Source organism: Passer domesticus, chromosome 13 (genome assembly GCF_036417665.1).
Source record: "Passer domesticus isolate bPasDom1 chromosome 13, bPasDom1.hap1, whole genome shotgun sequence".
Classification (NCBI taxonomy): Eukaryota; Metazoa; Chordata; class Aves; order Passeriformes; family Passeridae; genus Passer; species Passer domesticus.
Window position 1 is genome coordinate 11,283,221 of NC_087486.1, and position 18,655 is coordinate 11,301,875.

At 37.0% G+C, this 18,655-nt stretch overlaps 1 protein-coding gene across 6 annotated transcripts in view; it reads right to left on the reverse strand.

Moving 5' to 3' along the window:
• Positions 1-18,655, reverse strand: part of GABRB2 (gamma-aminobutyric acid type A receptor subunit beta2) — a 143,265-nt gene that overhangs the window by 18,070 nt on the left and 106,540 nt on the right. For all 6 annotated transcript variants that reach the window (XM_064387372.1, XM_064387371.1, XM_064387374.1 and 3 more), the window contains 3 exons: positions 9,849-9,986; positions 8,468-8,620; positions 5,120-5,364 (listed from right to left, as the gene is read on the reverse strand). In XM_064387372.1, coding sequence (XP_064243442.1) covers positions 5,120-5,364; positions 8,468-8,620; positions 9,849-9,986 — 536 coding nt within the window. The remainder of the gene's footprint in view (positions 1-5,119; positions 5,365-8,467; positions 8,621-9,848; positions 9,987-18,655) is intronic.

Genomic DNA, 18,655 nt, shown 5'->3' on the forward strand with positions numbered 1-18,655 from the left:
CTCTAATGAAAACCTTCCTGTAGGAAGTGCTCCCAATACTCACAGTGAGTATCATCTCTGCTGCCTCTGATGCTGTGGAAGAGGATGGCACAGAGCTGCTTTTCCATGGGAATCACCTCTTGTCAAACATACAGATGGCAAGAACCACTTTACAGAGGAAGGAGTCAGCCTTTCATTTACCATGGTCTTTAAAGTGACAGTCCTGGTTTTACCACTCTAACGGAGGTTTTCTGATCTATCCAGAATAACAATATAGATTTAATTGATATTTAAAGGCATTTTCACCCTACTTATGCCTCAGGAGTAGTCAATTAATGTACATAGTAGTTTGAATCAAATGAATCAGATGAGCAACTGTAGAAAAAACAGCAGTAGGGTCCAATAGACAAATCAGCAGCTTATGCAGCTGGCTGACAGGAAATTTTGTAACACAGGAAAATATGGAAAATATAGAACTTGGCAGGTGATCAGACAGCAAATGTCTACAAGATATATCAGACTCATCACAATGGTCAGCATCAGCAAATGCATCTAAATCAGAGTTCCAAGATGGAAACATCCAAGGTAAAATTATTAGAAACAACAAATTAGGAGTACATTTAAAAATTAACCAAAAATAACTTGGCTCCTGGATTCTGGAAAAAAAAATTTAAGGGGAATAAGTCAGCTCTGAGAGAGCACCAAGAAACTAATTATCTGAGCTGTCATAACAGAAATGAAACTTATTAAAATGGCTGGGGGGGGTCTGCCTAAGAAATCATTTGCAGCTGAACCAGGCTCTACACTGGAATTGTGGTTAGGTGAATCATCTTCTTGGAGACAAAGCCAAACTTCACAGGGAGAAAACCTGAAGAGTTTTGTGACAGTAGCTTGTTTCCCTCCCCTAGCCCCCTTCCATCTCAAAAGGAAACAAGAAAAAAAAATTACAATGAAAAGAAAAACAGGGTCATAGATGCTTCTAGACCAAATCTTTCTAGATCATTTGTATAAGGAGATATGATTTATGGATTTCAGTAAAGCCTTTGGTACATTATCTTAAAATAGAAGGGATAACATGTTCCAGATGCATGTACAGTTACCCACAGGAAAACAGGTGCCTCTTTTTGGGAAGTCAGAGGCTGGAATTTGGCCCCATATTTTAATATATCTTAATCATCTTGAAGAAGCACAGACAATATTAGCATAAAGATTCATGAAATGCAAAGGACCAAAAGGACATGGATGACCATCGATATTCTTAAATACAAAAGCTCACAGAATAAAAAGACATAACAATGGCTTACTGTATATATACCACACTTTATGACAAGCCTCAAGCAGACATAGAACACTCTCAGTGTACCTATTCTTATGTACACTTGCAGTACTATGCCAATCACAACAGAAGAAAATGAGAAACTTGAGACTACCAAGGCAAGAAAGGCATTGGAGATAAAAGATGAAAAACTTGAAAAGAGAAGTGAGGAAAATATGTGAATGCTGTCTCAAATAAATTAAATTATGTCTAAAGTAAGAAGGAAAGCAGTGATTTACCTACAAGCAGCAATATGATTATTTACAGGAAGAACAACTAGTCTTGACAAGGCAAAAGATGATGAGTTGGACTAAGGGAACAAACTGCTAAGAAGTAGCTTGAGAAGTTTCAAGAGTAAAACGATGATACTCTGAGCCATCTTTATCTGAACTCACTGCAAAGAAAATCAAGCAAGTCCTATATGATTTAACAAGTCTGTGGCAATGTATCTGCTGGTAACTGAGCCTGAATCTGCCTGAGTTTTATGTTTTTTAAATTTCTACATGATTTTATAACTCAGATTTCAGTATCCAAGAATCAAATCATGATATAGGCCCAATTCCTTCCCTACCTTTCCATTACTGTGAAGAGGATCAAGAATCTTTGAAAAGGAAGTATATCGTATGTGATGATTCAGACTAGATATATGGAAGAACTTTTTTTAAATGGGAGTGATGAAACAGTGGAAGAGGTTGTTCAGAGAGGTGGTGGATGCCCCCTCCCTGGAAACAGGGATCCAAGGTCACATTGGATGGTGCCCTGAGCAACCTGATCTAGCTGAAGATGGCCCTGCTCATTAAAATGAGGTTGGAGTAGGTGACCTTTAAAGGTCCCTTCCAACTCAAACTATTCCATGATTTAAAAAAGAAAGACAGAACAAACCCCAAACTATCAGATTTTGCATATGATATGAATATATTGTGAAATTTAAAGAAAGATTTGGTCACAGTTTCATCTGGAATAGCCCTGGGGAAGCTCTGCAGCCAGCCTGATGGAGTTCACTCAAATGGAAAAAGAGGACACCTGAGTCACCAAATCTCCAAGAGATTGCAATGGATTCAGCAGATGCCACAGTCATGGAAAAAAAAGCTTCCACTGCACACTGTGTTTTAGGCTCCCTAGTATCTTCTGAAAAACACCAAGCAAAAATAGAGAGATTACCAGTGCCCTTGTCCACACTGGAATCTGTCCATGGAAGAGAATTCAACAGCATAAAGGGAGCATGAATTAACTTCTCCTTGATTTTGCAACCAGTTGTGGATGAGAGGACCAGTCAGCACTTCCCCTCTCACCACATTCTGTTGATTGAAAGTTTTACGAGATTGTTACCAAACAAGAGTGTTGGAATTGCAAGGAAACTATTACTGGTATATAAAGTATAAGCAAAGATGCTGTGATACAAACAGCAGTTGCAATAACTATTTATCTACCTCTTTTAGAGTGTCAATGCTGAACGCAGCAACAGAAGTCTTGTGTAGAAGTTTTCATCCTTATATTTTGAGGTTTATTGCTCATGGCATCAATCTTCTCTTGCGTAATATCTGAGTCTTATGAATTCATAATATTGCACATAATGGTTCAAGAGGAATCTTGTGATATCACAACACTTATACCTTGTAAAATCAGTCCTTCACTACTGGAGCCTAGTTAAAGATGAATTTTTTGTGTGATCCCATTTCTAAAATATGTTGGTTTTTATGAAAAACTGTTTTTGAACTAATTTCATCAGTTCAGACCCCTTTTTGATCCTTATAAATGAAAATAATTACATAATATTTGTCTCCCATTAATAGATAAAATATTCAGGTCCATTAAATATTAATATGTTTTCTTGCTGCTGGTCAAACAACAAGAACAGCTGTCAGCTCCTTTCCTTCTCCCCAGAGCAGTCTGTGCAGTAGGACAAGTTCTCTGATCCTCTCCTATTTGATTCCCTGTCTATTGCTCAAAGGATTGCAAACCTGATTACCAGATCAGAGTGGATCTGGATACCAGAGCAGAACTGCCATAGACTGCTAACCATGCTGGCCTAGAACATTAACTGAAAGGCTCACTATGAAAAAAAAAAAAAAGTAAAATTGTTCCTTGTGTTCCACAGTATACCTCGTGTCAATCCTGTAAGCTGGTAAAGTTCAACAGTTATTGAAATTAATTTACTCTACCTAGTGGATTGGATTAACACACCAGTTAGTGCTTTCAAATGCTGCTTCATGATCAGCAATTTGCCACTGGGCTTTGGCTATTCTGTTATACAGCTGAAAGGTCTATTGTATGAACAGGAATGTTGGAAACACAAGTGAAGCAAAGTGTACAAAAATATACCTCAGCTATGGACTTTAAATTTCCATTGATGTAAGAGGAAAGACTTCAGGTAAATGAAGATCTAGTCTTACAAAATTACTTACAGGGTAGTATATAGCATTTTTTAAAGTGAAATTTAATTTTAAAAAAGAAAAAAAAACCTTAACAATTTAAATAAAATCTCACAGATTTTTTTCATTGCTGAAAAATCACCAATAGAAATAAAAACATGTTACAGTGTCTTCATAAATTTTATAATGCTAAAAGATGGTATATGGTAACATAACATCAACATTAAACTCATCATTATGATTATGCTTTCATTCATTAAAATATATCCCACTCCAATCAAAAAGAAAAAAAAAAGGATGAGATCTGAACCATGGTGATATAACTTTCTTTCTTAAAAGACTATAAACCATAACCTATAAAACTATTTTGTTTTTGGAATAAAAAGTTCTTCAGTCAGCAGACCCACTTCGTGTGTAGAGGTTCTGAACAAACATTAGAAATTTCACTACTAGAGCTGTATGAAACTTAAGTTTTCAACACACAAATAATTCCTTGGCTGGTGGTGGGTTTTGTTTTTTTTTTTTTTTTTTTAAGATTCTGACTTTGATTTTTTCTCCTTGGACTATCAAAGAACTTCCCCTGACAAAAAAAAAAAAAAAAAAAAAAAAAAAAAAAAAAAATCCCACAACCCTCTCACCCCCTCCAAAAACCCCCAAAGATAATTCAACCTTATTTAACTTTCCAATTCTGCATGTGCGTGAAAGTTTATACATTTTAGACTGAGAACATTTTTGCTTTCAGCACAGATTTGCCACTGTGTGAAATTCATCCCAAAATGGTCAAAGTGATAAATTACAAGTGCTTTATGATAAGTGCCTCATTTTCATTAAGCATAATGGATACTTTTCCCAGAAGTGTGTATCTTGGCAAATACCTTTTCTGCCTCAATTCTCCATCCCTAGGGGGCCACTTTAAATTCAAAATTAAGTACACAGCACATTGATGGTTTATTTCTGAGAAGTTCCTCATTTAGTCAATAGTATCCTGGCCCATTAGACATTGAAAATATGCAAACTTCTCAAACTTTAAACACTTCTGTGGCAAATATTTCTTATCCAGCTCATCTGAAAGATTTATGAAAGCAGTTCAAATTTAGATTTTAGTTCCAATGTTCCATACAGCTCTTCCTAGAATATACAGCCATCATTTTGGATTTATTCCTTTGGAAACAGGTTGTACATACTCAAGTCTACATTCTGACTAAGAAAACATCTCTCAGTAAAGCTTCACTGACTGCATGCTTTAGAAACAAGTCATTCAGTTTTCCGGGCTGGAGGGCAGCATTCATTGCTGAGGTGGCTAAGCACACTGCTCTGCAGAGCTAAGACAAGGTCAACATAATTCCACTCCCCTCATTTTCTACAAGAAATCATATTTTAAAGCACTGTCTGACAGAAGTAAGAGCCTGTCTTCCTGGGAAAATGCTAAAAATTTATCCTTATTACAGTTTACCTTATTGACATCCATTCGCAACTTCTCATTGTTGGCACTGGCAGCTTTTTCTGCTGCTTTCTTTTGACGCTGAGGTCCCCTGCCAAAGAAGATGTAGTTGACCAATGCATACTCCAGCAGAGCCATGAAAACGAAGACAAAACATCCCATAAGGTACATATCAATGGCTTTCACATATGGAATTTTGGGAAGAGTCTCTCGAAGATGGGTGTTAATTGTTGTCATTGTGAGCACAGTTGTAATTCCTGGAAAAAAGAATTGAGAAGTCTAGTGATTGAAATAATTTTAATTTATTTTCTAGAATAATAATTTATACTATTCAAATGCTGGATTTGAAAAATATTTTTTTTCACCCTGGTGGGAAAAAAGCTATCTCTAACCTCTTTTCATATTAACAGAATCCTGGAAAGGTTTGGGTTGGAAGGGATCTTCAAAACCATCTAATACCATGGGCAGGGAACCTTCTACTATGAGCAACCAGGTTTTTCATAACCCCATTCACCCTGGCGTTGAATGTTTCCAGGAACAGGGATACCCCAGCTCCAAACAACATGATCCACTGTCTCACTACACTCACAGTGAATAATTTCTTTCCAAGATCTAATCTAAACCCTCAGTCCTTGGCTGTCAGTTTAAAGGCATTCCCCTTTGTCCCGAGTCCCTCTCCAACTTTCTTGGACCCCTTTTAGGCTCTCAAAGCCTCTCTGACACTTCTCCAGCCTGTTAAGGCCCCTCTGGATGGCATCTCTTCTTTCCAGCATGTGGACAGCACCACACAGCTCAGGAACTTGCCGAGGATGGCCTCAATCCCATTGTCCATGTTATTGACCAAGATGTTAAGCAACACCAATCCCAACACAGACCCCTAAGGACACTTTTCACTGGTCTCCACTTGGACATCAAACTGTTGACTGCAACTATTTAGGTGCAACCATTCTGCCAATTCCTTATCCATTGAGTGGTCCATCCAAAAAAATCCATGACTCTTCAGTTTAGAGAGAAGGATCTCATGCATAACAGTGTCAGGTGCTTTGCACAAGCCCAGGTAGATGACATCAGTTGCTCTTCCCTCATTCCACCAGTGCTGGGACCTGATGGCCACAGACTCTGTCAGGCACAGCTTGCCCTTAGTGAAACCAGGCTGGCTCTCATCAATCACCTCCTTGGTTTCCATGTGCCTTAGCATAGCTTCCAGGAGGATCTACTCCATGACCTTGACAGGCACCAATGTGAGACTGACAGTTCTGTAGTTCCCCAAGTCTTCTTTTTCCCCCCTCTTAAAAATGGGGCTTTGCTTCCATTTCTCCAGTCAGTGAAACTTCACCAGACTGCCATGGCTTCTCAAGTATGATGGATAGAGTTTTAGCCAATTCATTTCCCAGTTCCCTCAGGCCCTGTGGATGCATCTCATCAGGTCCCATGGGCTTCGGGCTTGGGATTGACACGTTCCTTAGATGGTCTCCAACAAGATCCCTTAAGCAGATGGTTCTTCATTCTCCCAGTCCCAGCCTTTGCCTTCTGCAGCTTGGGCAATGTGTCTGGAGCACGTGTCCATGAGAGCAAGGCATTAAAAAGGTGTTCAGTACCTCAGTCATCTCCAAATCCTGGCTATCCAGGCCTCCTGTTTCCTTTCAGAGGACTCCCATTTTCTCTCATCGTCTTTTAGCACCAATGAACCTATACAGAAGCTTTTCTTGTTGCCTTTGATGTCCCTGGACAGATTTAGTTCTGTCTTAGGGCTTTAGCTTACCTAACCTGATCCTTGGGTGCTCAGATTTTTTTTGTGTGTGTATTTCTCACAGGCTATCTGACCTTGCCACCACCCTCTGTAGGTTTCCTTATGTGTTTGAATTTTTTCAGGAACATCTTGTTCTGTCCTTATCTTGGACTTGGATCTCTTGCATAGCATAAAAATCACTACACCTGTAATAAAGTGAGTTCAGTCAAGCAAACAGTAGTTGGATTCTATAAGTATATTTTTAACCAGATAAACTGCAACCTCCTGTAATGAGTCTCAGTTAAAAATTACAGGCTACAGTTGCTTTATCTTGCTTTCCTCCAGCATTTTCAGAATGTCTGCAGTCTGAAATTCTTAAGGCAAAATGCTACATAGAAAAGTCTGGTAAAACTCGGATGTATTTTATAACATTAAAATGCCAAATTTTCAATGGCATCTTTTAAGGGGGTTTACTTATTTTAGCTATACAAGAGCTGTACTGGCAGGAATCAGTCTGATTTTGACAAAATTTGGCAATAGATATACTTATTTTTGGAATTATGATGAGGGGCACAGAATAAACAGATACACATAGGACTAGTGATGAGATATACAAATACTCTAGAGATTAATTAGGGAAACAGTTTTGCTTTTGGAACGTAAGGTAACAGCAAGGAAAAAAAAAATCAGACACTTACAATAATTTAGGTTACAATAATTTAGGTTGAAAAAGACCTTTAAGTTAATTGAATGCAACCTCTAACTCAGCACTGCCACATCCTCCACTAAACCATGTCCCCAGGCACCAAATCTTCAAACCTTTTACATCCCTTCATGGATGGTAACTCCACCACTTCCCTCTGCCAAGGCTGGAAACCTTTTTGGTAAAGCAATTTCTCCTAGGATCTAATCTAAATCTCCCCTGGCATAACTCGAGGCCATTTCCTCTTGTCTTTTCACTTGCAAGAAGAGACCAACCCCCAGCTGGCTGCACCCTCCTCCCAGGGAGTTTTAGGGCCAAGAAGGTCCCCCCTGAGCCTCCTTTTCTCCAGGCTGAGCTCCCCCAGCTGCTCCTCCTCAGTCCTGTGCTCCAGACCCTTCCCCAGCTCTGCTGCCCTTCTCTGGCACATCCCAGCCCCTCCATGTCTGTCCTGAAGTGAGGAGCCAGGAGCTGGATTTGAGGCACAGCCTCCTCCCTCAATGTAAGGACAAGTGAGCTATACAAACCTAGTAAAACTTTATTTAATTCCTGAAAGGAAAAGCAATTTATAATCTATAACACAATGCTGAAAGTGTGTTCTGGACTGCTATGTGCAAATGCAGGCTAAGTGCATTCTTTTCAGAGAAAAAAACAAGCAGCAAAAGAAGAACAGAATATGTTGAGACAATTAGGCTAATTTTGATTACAATTATTATAAAGTTAGCTGATTCAGACATGAAATCACTTTAATTTTTATTTAAATTCTGACGTTTTAAATGCTGATGCAAATAATACAAAGCTTATCAAGTCAGACATAAAAAGATCTAACACATATATTTTTTGTTTTCAAATCATGCACTATCCACTCAGCCAGAAGCTAGAAAAACCATTCAGCTAATGCACACTGCATGAGATGTGTAAAAATACCTACCTAAAGCAACTCTTGCAGCTGAAGCATCATAATTAATCCAGAAGGAAACCCAGGACAGGATAGTGATCAGAATAGAAGGCATGTAGGTCTGCAGAATGAAGTAACCAATGTTTCTCTTAAGTTTAAAGCTGAGAGACAGCCTTGGGTAGGCACCTAAAAGAGAATATTTGGTATGGCCATAATTTATTTGTATAAAGCCTGAAAACATTTTTCTTTTCTGTCATTTTTGTTTTATTTTTTCATTCAATGTAGAGTACACTCAGAGCTGAAAGATCCAGGATATTCAGGGCAGAATTTCTAGCAAGAATTGGGATTAAATAATCTTTTATGCTAAGGGTACAAAGATGCTCTAGTTGCTTATCTGCTGGTAATCATAACATTCAACAATCAAAAGCCAAAATACACATCAGAGCAACAAAGCACAGAAATTCCTCTTCCCTGACAAACTGTGATATGCCAGCTTCAGTGTGACCCTGATCCTAAAGTTCTCTCCAGGAAATGCAACACTCCTCTTTTGTCACTGGACACCAGAAATATTGTAGCATTTTTTATGTGTAACATGTGTTAATATGGGTGCCTAGAAATTATTCTTTAAGTACCATTTCTGCTTGATTTTGAAGAATTTGGGATGTACAATCCTTTTGTAGTCATTCCAAAAATATTTTGTACCCATATCTGGACAGTGAGTTTTGAAGATATTTTTTTTAACACACCTAATGGGTTTCTCAAGTAGGTAGAAAACATCTCCTAGTAACAGCCCAATCCAACTCTTGCCTCTCTTGAACAATTTAATGTCATTGAAATATGTTCATTTTGGTTTTGTTTTTTTTTTTTTTTTTTTTTTTTTAATTTTTTTATTTATTTTTTTTTTTATCTCATGAAATGCAATCTGATTTTCTGTTCCTTCTCAGAAAGCATCTTTTCAGCCCTCCGAAAGTCATACACTTGCTAGAATAGGATAAACTGAAAATCCTGGAACAAACATTTTAAAGATTTTATGTTGAAGACAAAATAATTAGTCTAATACATCCCCAACTTAGCAAAAAAAAAAAAACAGTGAAAAGGTTAATAAATATCCTACATGCTGGGTTGGTTTTATGGCACAGAGGTGTGGCTTTATCAGTTTTCATAGGTAAACAGAAAATAATCTGGCATGTTAAGGCTCATTTGATGAGCCTTAACATGCCAGATTACAGATGTTAATGAATGATGCCTTATGCACTTTGGAAGCTGTAACAGAAACCTCTGTTTTCCAAATTCACAGCTGCTGCTCTATTTTATTCCTGTTTCTAAAAGTTTTGCTCCTCAACTGCACACTAAGAATTAATCCAGTTTTAAAAGTCTTTAAAAGAATTCCCCATTTAAGTTCCCCTCCACAAACCTGTAGAGAAAACAACATTCTTGGTGATAAGCTTGTAGTCCACAATGGAGAACTGTGGCAGCTCGATCTTTGTCACTCCTGTGACTGCATTATCACCCCCACGCCAGTAAAACTCAATGTCATCTGTTGTATAGCCATCTATAAAAACAGGAATAAACAAGTGAGATACAAATCTCTTCTGACATCATGGGAAACAGTTCATTTACTCAAAACATATAAAACATATTTCTAAAATTAAGCCATTTGTAAACATACAGACACAGGTCATTCCAAATAGAACTTCAAAAGGCAATCCTAGGTGCATTTTAATATTTGTTGGCTTTGTTTTTCTTTTTTTTTCGAAGATACATTACATGAATGTATTAACAAAACAGACCTCTAAAACCAAATTAAGACTACACACATCCCATCTCTGTACATCAGCTTAAAGTAACTTCTGATCCCAAGGCTGGATAAAACAGCACAAGTTTGCTGTAATTTCTGTCCCTGAGTTGAAACATCAGCACTGGCAATGTTTAGTTTTTAGTTGTAAAACAGCATAATTATTTTTCTAAAATGGCTTGAAGGCAGTAAAAGACAGGCACATTCAGTAAGGCTTGTAGGAGGCCTCATAGGAAGGAACTATAGCAGATGCAACCACCCATCAGTGGCAAAAAACCACCCACAAAAAATCAACCAAAGAAAAATAAAATTCCCACCACCCAACAAAACACCCCAGAACACAGCACATGTTCACACAGTGATAAAACATATGCATGGAAAAGGAATCTGGGTTCCCAAATGGCACCTGAGCCAAGTTCCATGCTCCAGAGTTGGTGTACAGAAATGATCGTGAGACATCAGAAATAAATCTATTGCAAAACCAGGAAATACAATATTCATTAATGTTTCATTATGCATTAATCTAAAGATTTTTGTCACTGAAACTAAAACACAGAATAATAACCATGACTCTTTTGCAAATTGAGATAATAAATATATCAAACACCTTGATTTTAACTCCTTATCCACAGACTAAGGACAAAATTGAACACTAAATACCATCTTAGAGTGCTCAAATACCACTGAATTTCAGGGAATAATGCATAGAATCTGTAAAATTGCTCCTGTGCATCATCAATTTTTGATAGTCCAAGTAGAATCCAGGTATACATCATTAGCAGAAGGCAAGCAAGTTTGAAGACATGAACCAAATAATCTGTAAAAACACTGAATCAACTATAAAAATCTATCTAATACATACAATTTTTAAAAGTATTTTGGGAGATATATTTCTATAGTATGTTGATAGCAATTCCAGAGTTTTGCATAAGAGACTCTTTTACTTTCCTGGTCACAAGGCTGTCTTCAGAAAAGAGGCAAACAGTTTACTTATGTTTCCCTGCCTAGCAACTGCATATTTGTCAAGTCTTTCTCTAGGCTTTCAGGGAGAGAAATAAAATAAAATCTAAAATTAATTAGTCTTTTATTTTTATTTTGTTTATTTTTGAAAAAAAACCAAAAAAACCAAACCCAAATGCCAAAATAAGTTTCAGCGGGAAAAACCCCACTTTTCTATGTGAGAAAAAAAAGTTTATAAAAAGCCCAAATGGCTTGTAATTTGGTTGTATTTTTTAGAATATCTGTTGGAACAACTTTTTTGCTGAACTGCCTATCAACAGTTTAGCCTTGAACTGTCTAATCATAGCAGGCTTCACACAAGAGACCTCCAGGAGTTACATTCCAGCTGACTGCCAAATGCTTCAGCATTTCCCTCTACCAGGAATTCTTGGTTCAGCTCCTCCCTGGATTCTCACAGCCTTAAGGTGAAGAAAACATTGACAACTTAGGAGACAGGAATCCTTGGAAACTGCCACCCCAAAGTTCAAATGGAACATTGCAAGCTCTGCAGCTCTGGCTGGCTTTGGGGAGAATTGAGCAGAATTCCCTGCTGCTGAAGGGTCTTACATTGTGCAAATGATAACCTGAGACAGACCCAGAATGACAGGACTTGTCAATAAGGAGAATTTCAGGAAGTCTCTTTAAGCTTTCATTAAAATACTTCTCTTTCCAAAAAGGATAAATTATCCCATTCCTTTCAGAGTGTAGAGAAGGAAAGTAAATAATATTACAGTCATCTGCACATGAATGCTCTTGTGTACTGCTAGAGTACCCAAAGATAATTGGATATAAGTCTAATATCTGCAAAACATCTGCCAAAAGAGAGAATGGGCCTATTCAAGTCTCTAGTGGATGTTTTATAGTAAAGTCCAATTACCTGTGGCTATAATAAACTCCTTCTGCAGGTATCTGGGACTCAAAACAACTCTACTTACAAGTTAACATTACTTAAAGATCAACCAATTTAAAGTAGTAATAAGCAGTCTGGAAAAAACAATCTGTAGCTCTTGACAAGAAAAAGCAAGAATTAATAGAGGCAGTTCAATATTTCTGAATTATCAGACATCACATGTTGGTAAAGCAGAAAGGAAAGCATACTAAACCCAAAAATGTTCCAAGTAATCTTTGCAAGAATATGAGTTTAGCCCAGAACACTATTTGATTTAGACTGTAAACAACTGTTGGTTTACTATATATTAAATTGTATGTAGCTCTGCTGCCAGCAGAGAGCATCTGATTGATTGCTTTTCCCTCAGTCATTTATACATCATCATCAGCACGATTTACTTCACGTTCAGAAAGTTCAATTTCTCATTTCTGTCATGCATCACACACTGGCAGTCACCCAAATCAATACATTGTCCTGGTAATATGGCACCAATCCTGAGAGAAGCAAAACATTCTCGACTGCCATTAACAGGGACAGGGAGTTTATCATCCTGTATGCATTGAGGGATGACAGATGACGAAGCACTGTAGAGGAAAAACAAACAACTAATAGAACATAAAATAAAACCCCCTTCACATAGAAACTATAAAAGCACCAATTTTTTTCCAGCCTATTCAAGACAAGTCAAAAATAGGAAATTCTTCTAATACAAACAACCTAAAACGAAAGCTGTAACGTTACTGACTGAAATGAAAATATTTAGACACAAGACAATTATCAGAAACACCATACAATGGAAGAAAATGAGCAGATTTTTCTGAAAAACTCATGATTTATCAGGATGCAGTGCCTCACAATGCTGCAGTTTATACATGACAGCCCAGAGATATTTTACATGTACACATCTTCGGTGTGCACTGTGAAGGAATTCAACTGCTCCACATCACTGACACTGTGGCAGCACCTGGAGACTGAAGATAAGGCAGCTGTTGTTTTTTTGGGGGAGAGAAGGAAATGACAAACACAAAACAGTGAAAATGTGCCCAAAACAACGGGAGATTTCTGAGGCCATGCCCTAACCTCTTTGTTCTGAACCATTTGTGGGAGCTTGGGCACTACATGCACACGTCCTGCATCGCCTCTGAGCTAAGGAGAGCCACCTCAGCCCTGACCAGGAGGCACAGGAGACAAAAGCATCCTGTTGGCAACTGTCTGAATCCCACCTGCAGCTGCTAAAGCTTATCCAAACAACTGCTCCTCCAGTTACAACCTGTGTCTGTGATTCTGAGCATTGAGAGCATGCAATTAGGATGAAACACTTCTCAGCTGCTTCAAAATTTTTGCTGAGTGGGTCTGGAGACTCGGTGAAAGTGGGGAGCACACAGTCCTTTGATCACCTGAGGTATTTGTCTTTTGCTCACCAATAAAAAATTATGAGAACTCAGCTGACAGCATATTCTGGACATAAATACTATTAAAAAGCAACCATTTAAAAAATGAACAGCCTATACCTGGTGGAGAAAAACAAAATTGCATTATACATATGGCATTTTTGGGAAAAAATCAAATGTGCATTACTATATACAAAAACCTATGGCCTCATAGCCAGGGAATGAGTAACAAGCTACTTAATTTCTCCTGCTGCTATCAAATGACTTTTCTTTGGCTAACCACTGACAATATGGTAGCTTCCCAAAATAAAATGGAGAGAACTCATGTATGATATCTATACCCAAGTGAATGTTTTGATTACAACTATAGAAAATATTGTTAGCTAGCAATCATAATATATTAATTTATATAAATTTAGGTCATAGACTTTCAGAGTAATTGAAGAACTGGACATCTACAGGCCCTGTAAAATGAGATGAACACTGTAAAGAAATACAAAATTAAGTGATTAATCCTGTTTGCAAAATAGACTGTAGAATACCTTTAGTAGCAACATCTATGCATTTGTTTTTAAACATAGAACCACTACTCCCTCCTTTTCAAGATTTTCTTCAACTCTTCAACAGAGTAAACAGCAAAATTATTTATAAAATCCCAAGTAACGTGCAAAGCATATTTTGAAATTCGGAAGCCTTTCCGATCTCTCAAACTTGTTTCACTGCATCACCTCAGCCTTCACTTATTCAATTCACTTATTCATTCAAAAACATAGCCAGAAAGGGAAAGTTAGAAGTGTTTCTTTGAATTTTCAGAGATGTTTAAAGCTGAGGAGAACATAAGACATGAGGTGGTGAAACCAGTGGGGTGATACAAGGGTGAGTAGGAAAACCAGAGTTTGTGTGCCAGAGCAATTGAAAAAAAGCACATCACACTTGTTTCTTTTTCCTCTTTCTCATCCCATCTAAATTCTGTCTTTCTGCACAAAACATTAAAATTCTTCTTACATTCCACTTCAAAGGCTTTTTCCCCTAAGGCTCTGAAGATTTGGATACAAAGAGGATGTACAATTTTCTGATGGCAGTGAAATTCAATTGATTTTTAGATTAAATTGGCAACGTTCTCAAAAAACAATCATCTTCAAGTTGTACAACTGGGTCCTTTACTGGGCAGAGTGGGGTAGGTTAAAGAAAGAGACAGAAATGCAATGCTGAAATTTCTATATACAGCTATTTTAAAAAAGAAAATGTCTTTTGATTAACAAATGAAATGATAACATTGATTCCAGGACTTAGAGTGGGATTTCCAGGATATTAGCAGAATCAAGTTTAATTTTTATGTAGGTTCTTCAAGCTGATTCTTACAGGAAACCTGGTAACTTACAGAATAGGTATCTTGATGGAACTTCTCAATTTTTTTTTCCCCTAATGATTTCACTGAAAATCATTTATACTTTAGAGCACCTCCTGCAAAATGCTTTCATAAATATATTTCCACTGCTACAATATTTCTAGGAAAAGAAAGAGAGATCAGAATCAGATAGGGAGAACTGTATCCACACAATAATATTCAAAACCATTTTATATCCTGGAACACAGCAATTTCTTGCAATCTTTTTGCTTCTAGAAGTTCAGTTACTCCCACCAGGATGAATGATCTAAAAAGTTGTTGGATTCAACACTGCGGAATTCCTGCAAGCCCAGGAGCTCCTCACCCAGCAGAGACAAGAGCATGTGGAGCAGAAGTGCCTGGTGACAGGAAGGTCACGGTGGCTGAGTGGCACAGACAGGGTGCCCCAGCACCAGAGCCAAGCTCCTCCTGGGGCTCCAGGGAGAGCTGGGCACTCTCTGGGCAGGTTGGAGCTCAGATCTTTCCCACTTCCTGCACACAAGGATGCTCTTCATCTTTTTCCTTCTGATTTCCATCATCCTTTTGTCCTGCAGACCAAGCGCCATGTTTATGCATTAAATATATCCCAGAACATAATAAAGTACAACACATCTGGCTCAGTTTTATTTATTTAAATGGCTAAAGTCCAGGGATCTCCATCACTGTGGAAATTGGGTATCTGATTTCTGTAGGCACACACACAGCTTTAGATGATGTTTTATAGAGTACAGAAACATCCTCTCCCCCATTTCTGCCACAGTTTGTATTCCCTAACCCACTTACTTCATTTAGTAGGTGACCTTTTCTGAGGATAAGGTTGACAGCATTATGTCAGCACATTGATTAAGTCTGGATCATCTTGAAGGTTATTTCAGTGTAGCATGGCTGACATTAAGCACATATGTGAGGAAAACATGGGTGGCAACAGTTGTCAATATAATGTTAGAGCTAAACATATTTCTCACATTCACTACTACTAAAAATATGAAGAAAAAAACCCTTAATCTTTAAATTTAAAAAAATAGATTAGTATACATTAGACTTGTGCAGTCAAGTTTATTATTTCCTTATTACACATACCACAGAAAAAAAGGAGTTCTGGAACATACAAGTGACTATGTGAGACACGACAAATCTATCCTAGACATAAAAGATGGTGGGAAGCTTGGTTTCATTTGCAATTAAAAGTAGACTATAGTAGAAAACTCTGAAACTCAATATTAACAAACCCAATATAATGAACTATTTTCTTAAATCTCAATTTTATTTTCAGTGACTCAGAAAACCCAAGAAATTTACTTTTACTTCTCACAATGATAGAGCTTCAAAGATGCGGTAGGAAATTGCAATATGCAACCATGAAAATGATACCAATCATTGCTGAGGAAAGCAACATTTAGGCAGAAATAAATTTCTATTGAAATGTGAACTGATGTAAATAGGATAAAAATGAATACATGAATACTTAAGTGATCTATTTCAATGCCATTAAATCAAAAAATGAACAGAACTCAAGTGAAAATAACCATTGAGAAAAGACAAGTGCAATCAGGTATAAGCAGGCAATGGGCTTTTTTTTTTCCAGAACGATCAACAAAGTGAAAATATAAATTATTTCCTATGTTTAAAGACTGAAGATTTTACGACATAATTCATAGCTATTTGCTTCCACATTTAAATCAATGAAAAAAATTAAAAGTTAAATAAAAAATAATTTAAAAATACCTTAAATATCACACAGGCATCAGAAATTGCTTATAGGAAAACAAATGTTTATCCTAGTTCACAAGATTTAATCTCAATCAGAGACAGAACACAAGTCCCAGAAAGCTGAACTGGGACATCCACATGGAAGAGGGAACTCAGAATGTCCAGAGAGTACTCAAGGTCTGCTTGACCCTTCTGCCACACCCAAACCTTCCAGTTTAAAGAGCTTGGTAGTGAAGTGCACACACTTTAATGAACATGGCTAAAAATGTTCAACTGAACAATTCAGTAAATGGATGATGCCTCTCATATATTAACTGGATCATTTTAAAAAGTCCATAAATTTGCACAGGTAATCTCATCAACCCCACAATCAAATATGAAAACTCTTTTGTGTTTCTAAATGAGGGATCTCTATGAGTAATTATTCAAATAGAAAGGACTGTGTTCTTTCGGCATAATATTAAATAGTCAACATGGGTGAGAGGGAACAATTTTTGGTACTTTAATGCGCATATATATATATATACACACTGAGTTTTTCAACTGTATTCTGAAAAGATATTTTTGAAGATTGATGGAAATATCTTAACCGTCAACTCTGTGTAAAACTAAACACTGTTTCTGCTCCTTGAAAATAATTATTAGCAACTGTCTTCTACTTTTGAAAGGCCATATTTCAGGAACAGAACTTTTATAGTAAAACGTACATCCGAAGTGAGTGGGTGTAAATGACAAAAATCTCCTCTCTCTTTTCAGTAAGGACAAGGATCATGTAGGGATACCAAATACTTATATTTGCACCCTACCATGAATTTCATCACTGCAGCCTGTATTTAATGATTTGAGCTTATTCCTTTATTTTATCTCATTTGACTACATTAACTAATCTATGCATAGGAAAATTGCTGTCCAAAACAATTAAATGTAATCTGTAAATTATCATGGCCATTGAATATTGTTCTCTCTTAGACAAACAAAGCTCACAATTTGCTTATTTCAGAGAAGACTTAATAAAAAGACTGTGTATGCTGTTTGCTCTCTTGTCTGATTTAAGAATTGGTCTTTCTGAATCTGGAAATAGAAATGAGTGGTATATCCAAACAAATGAATCAGCAAAGCATCATCTCCACAAGCTCAATTTTTAATACCTTAGATATGTAAGACCAAATGTTCTAACTTTCCTCCAACCCACTACCAGCCTACATTTTGAATGCTGATGTACATTAAAAAAAAGAGAGGAAAAATGAACAACATCTGGCAACCTTAACCTTATTTATAAAATTGCATTTGCATTAATACTCCACTCTGTTTAATTATTCCATAGCTGTATTAAAAATATGAGGCCACAAGGAGAAAAATGCAATTTTTAGAAGAAAGTCCTTCTGTTTGTGGCTGTGCCATTTCTTTCAATTTAGAAAAATATTCATTATGATATGCTAGCTTGCAATGAAGTGTGAGGTAATATTCTGAAATATTATTCCATCTTCACCTGAAGGACATCACAGCATCTAAACCACTTCTACTTTTAGGTAAAAAATCTGGTTATGAAGGTTTAGGAACACTGGACTGTCCAGCAGGAACATGCTAAAATCTGTTATTGCCAAAAGTGAAACATTCATTAGAACATAAAAACCCCCACAGATTTTTACACATGTAGAATAATGATTGGGTTTAAACACTTACCTGAACCTGCAGAAATTAATTTTCTTTTAGTAATGAGCAAGCTATAATTAATGCTCCTTCTAAAGTCATCCACATACATAGATTTGGGGACTTTTTCTTTCCTATCTGGATAAGTCTTCTGTCATCTACAAGTTTTTCAAGGATAATTACATCTACCTTTGATGTGGAGAACTATTTATACAGTACCATGTGAATGAAGTTTATAGGAACTTATAATTATAGACCATGATATTGTTAGAACTACATCATTATTTTCTAAAAATTGCAATAGTCCTGTAACATTTCTGTGTCCTTCACACAGCTTGGTTGGTATCAGAAACCACATCGCTGCCTCCTCAAAATATTTTAGTGGGAGCTGTATGCCTCA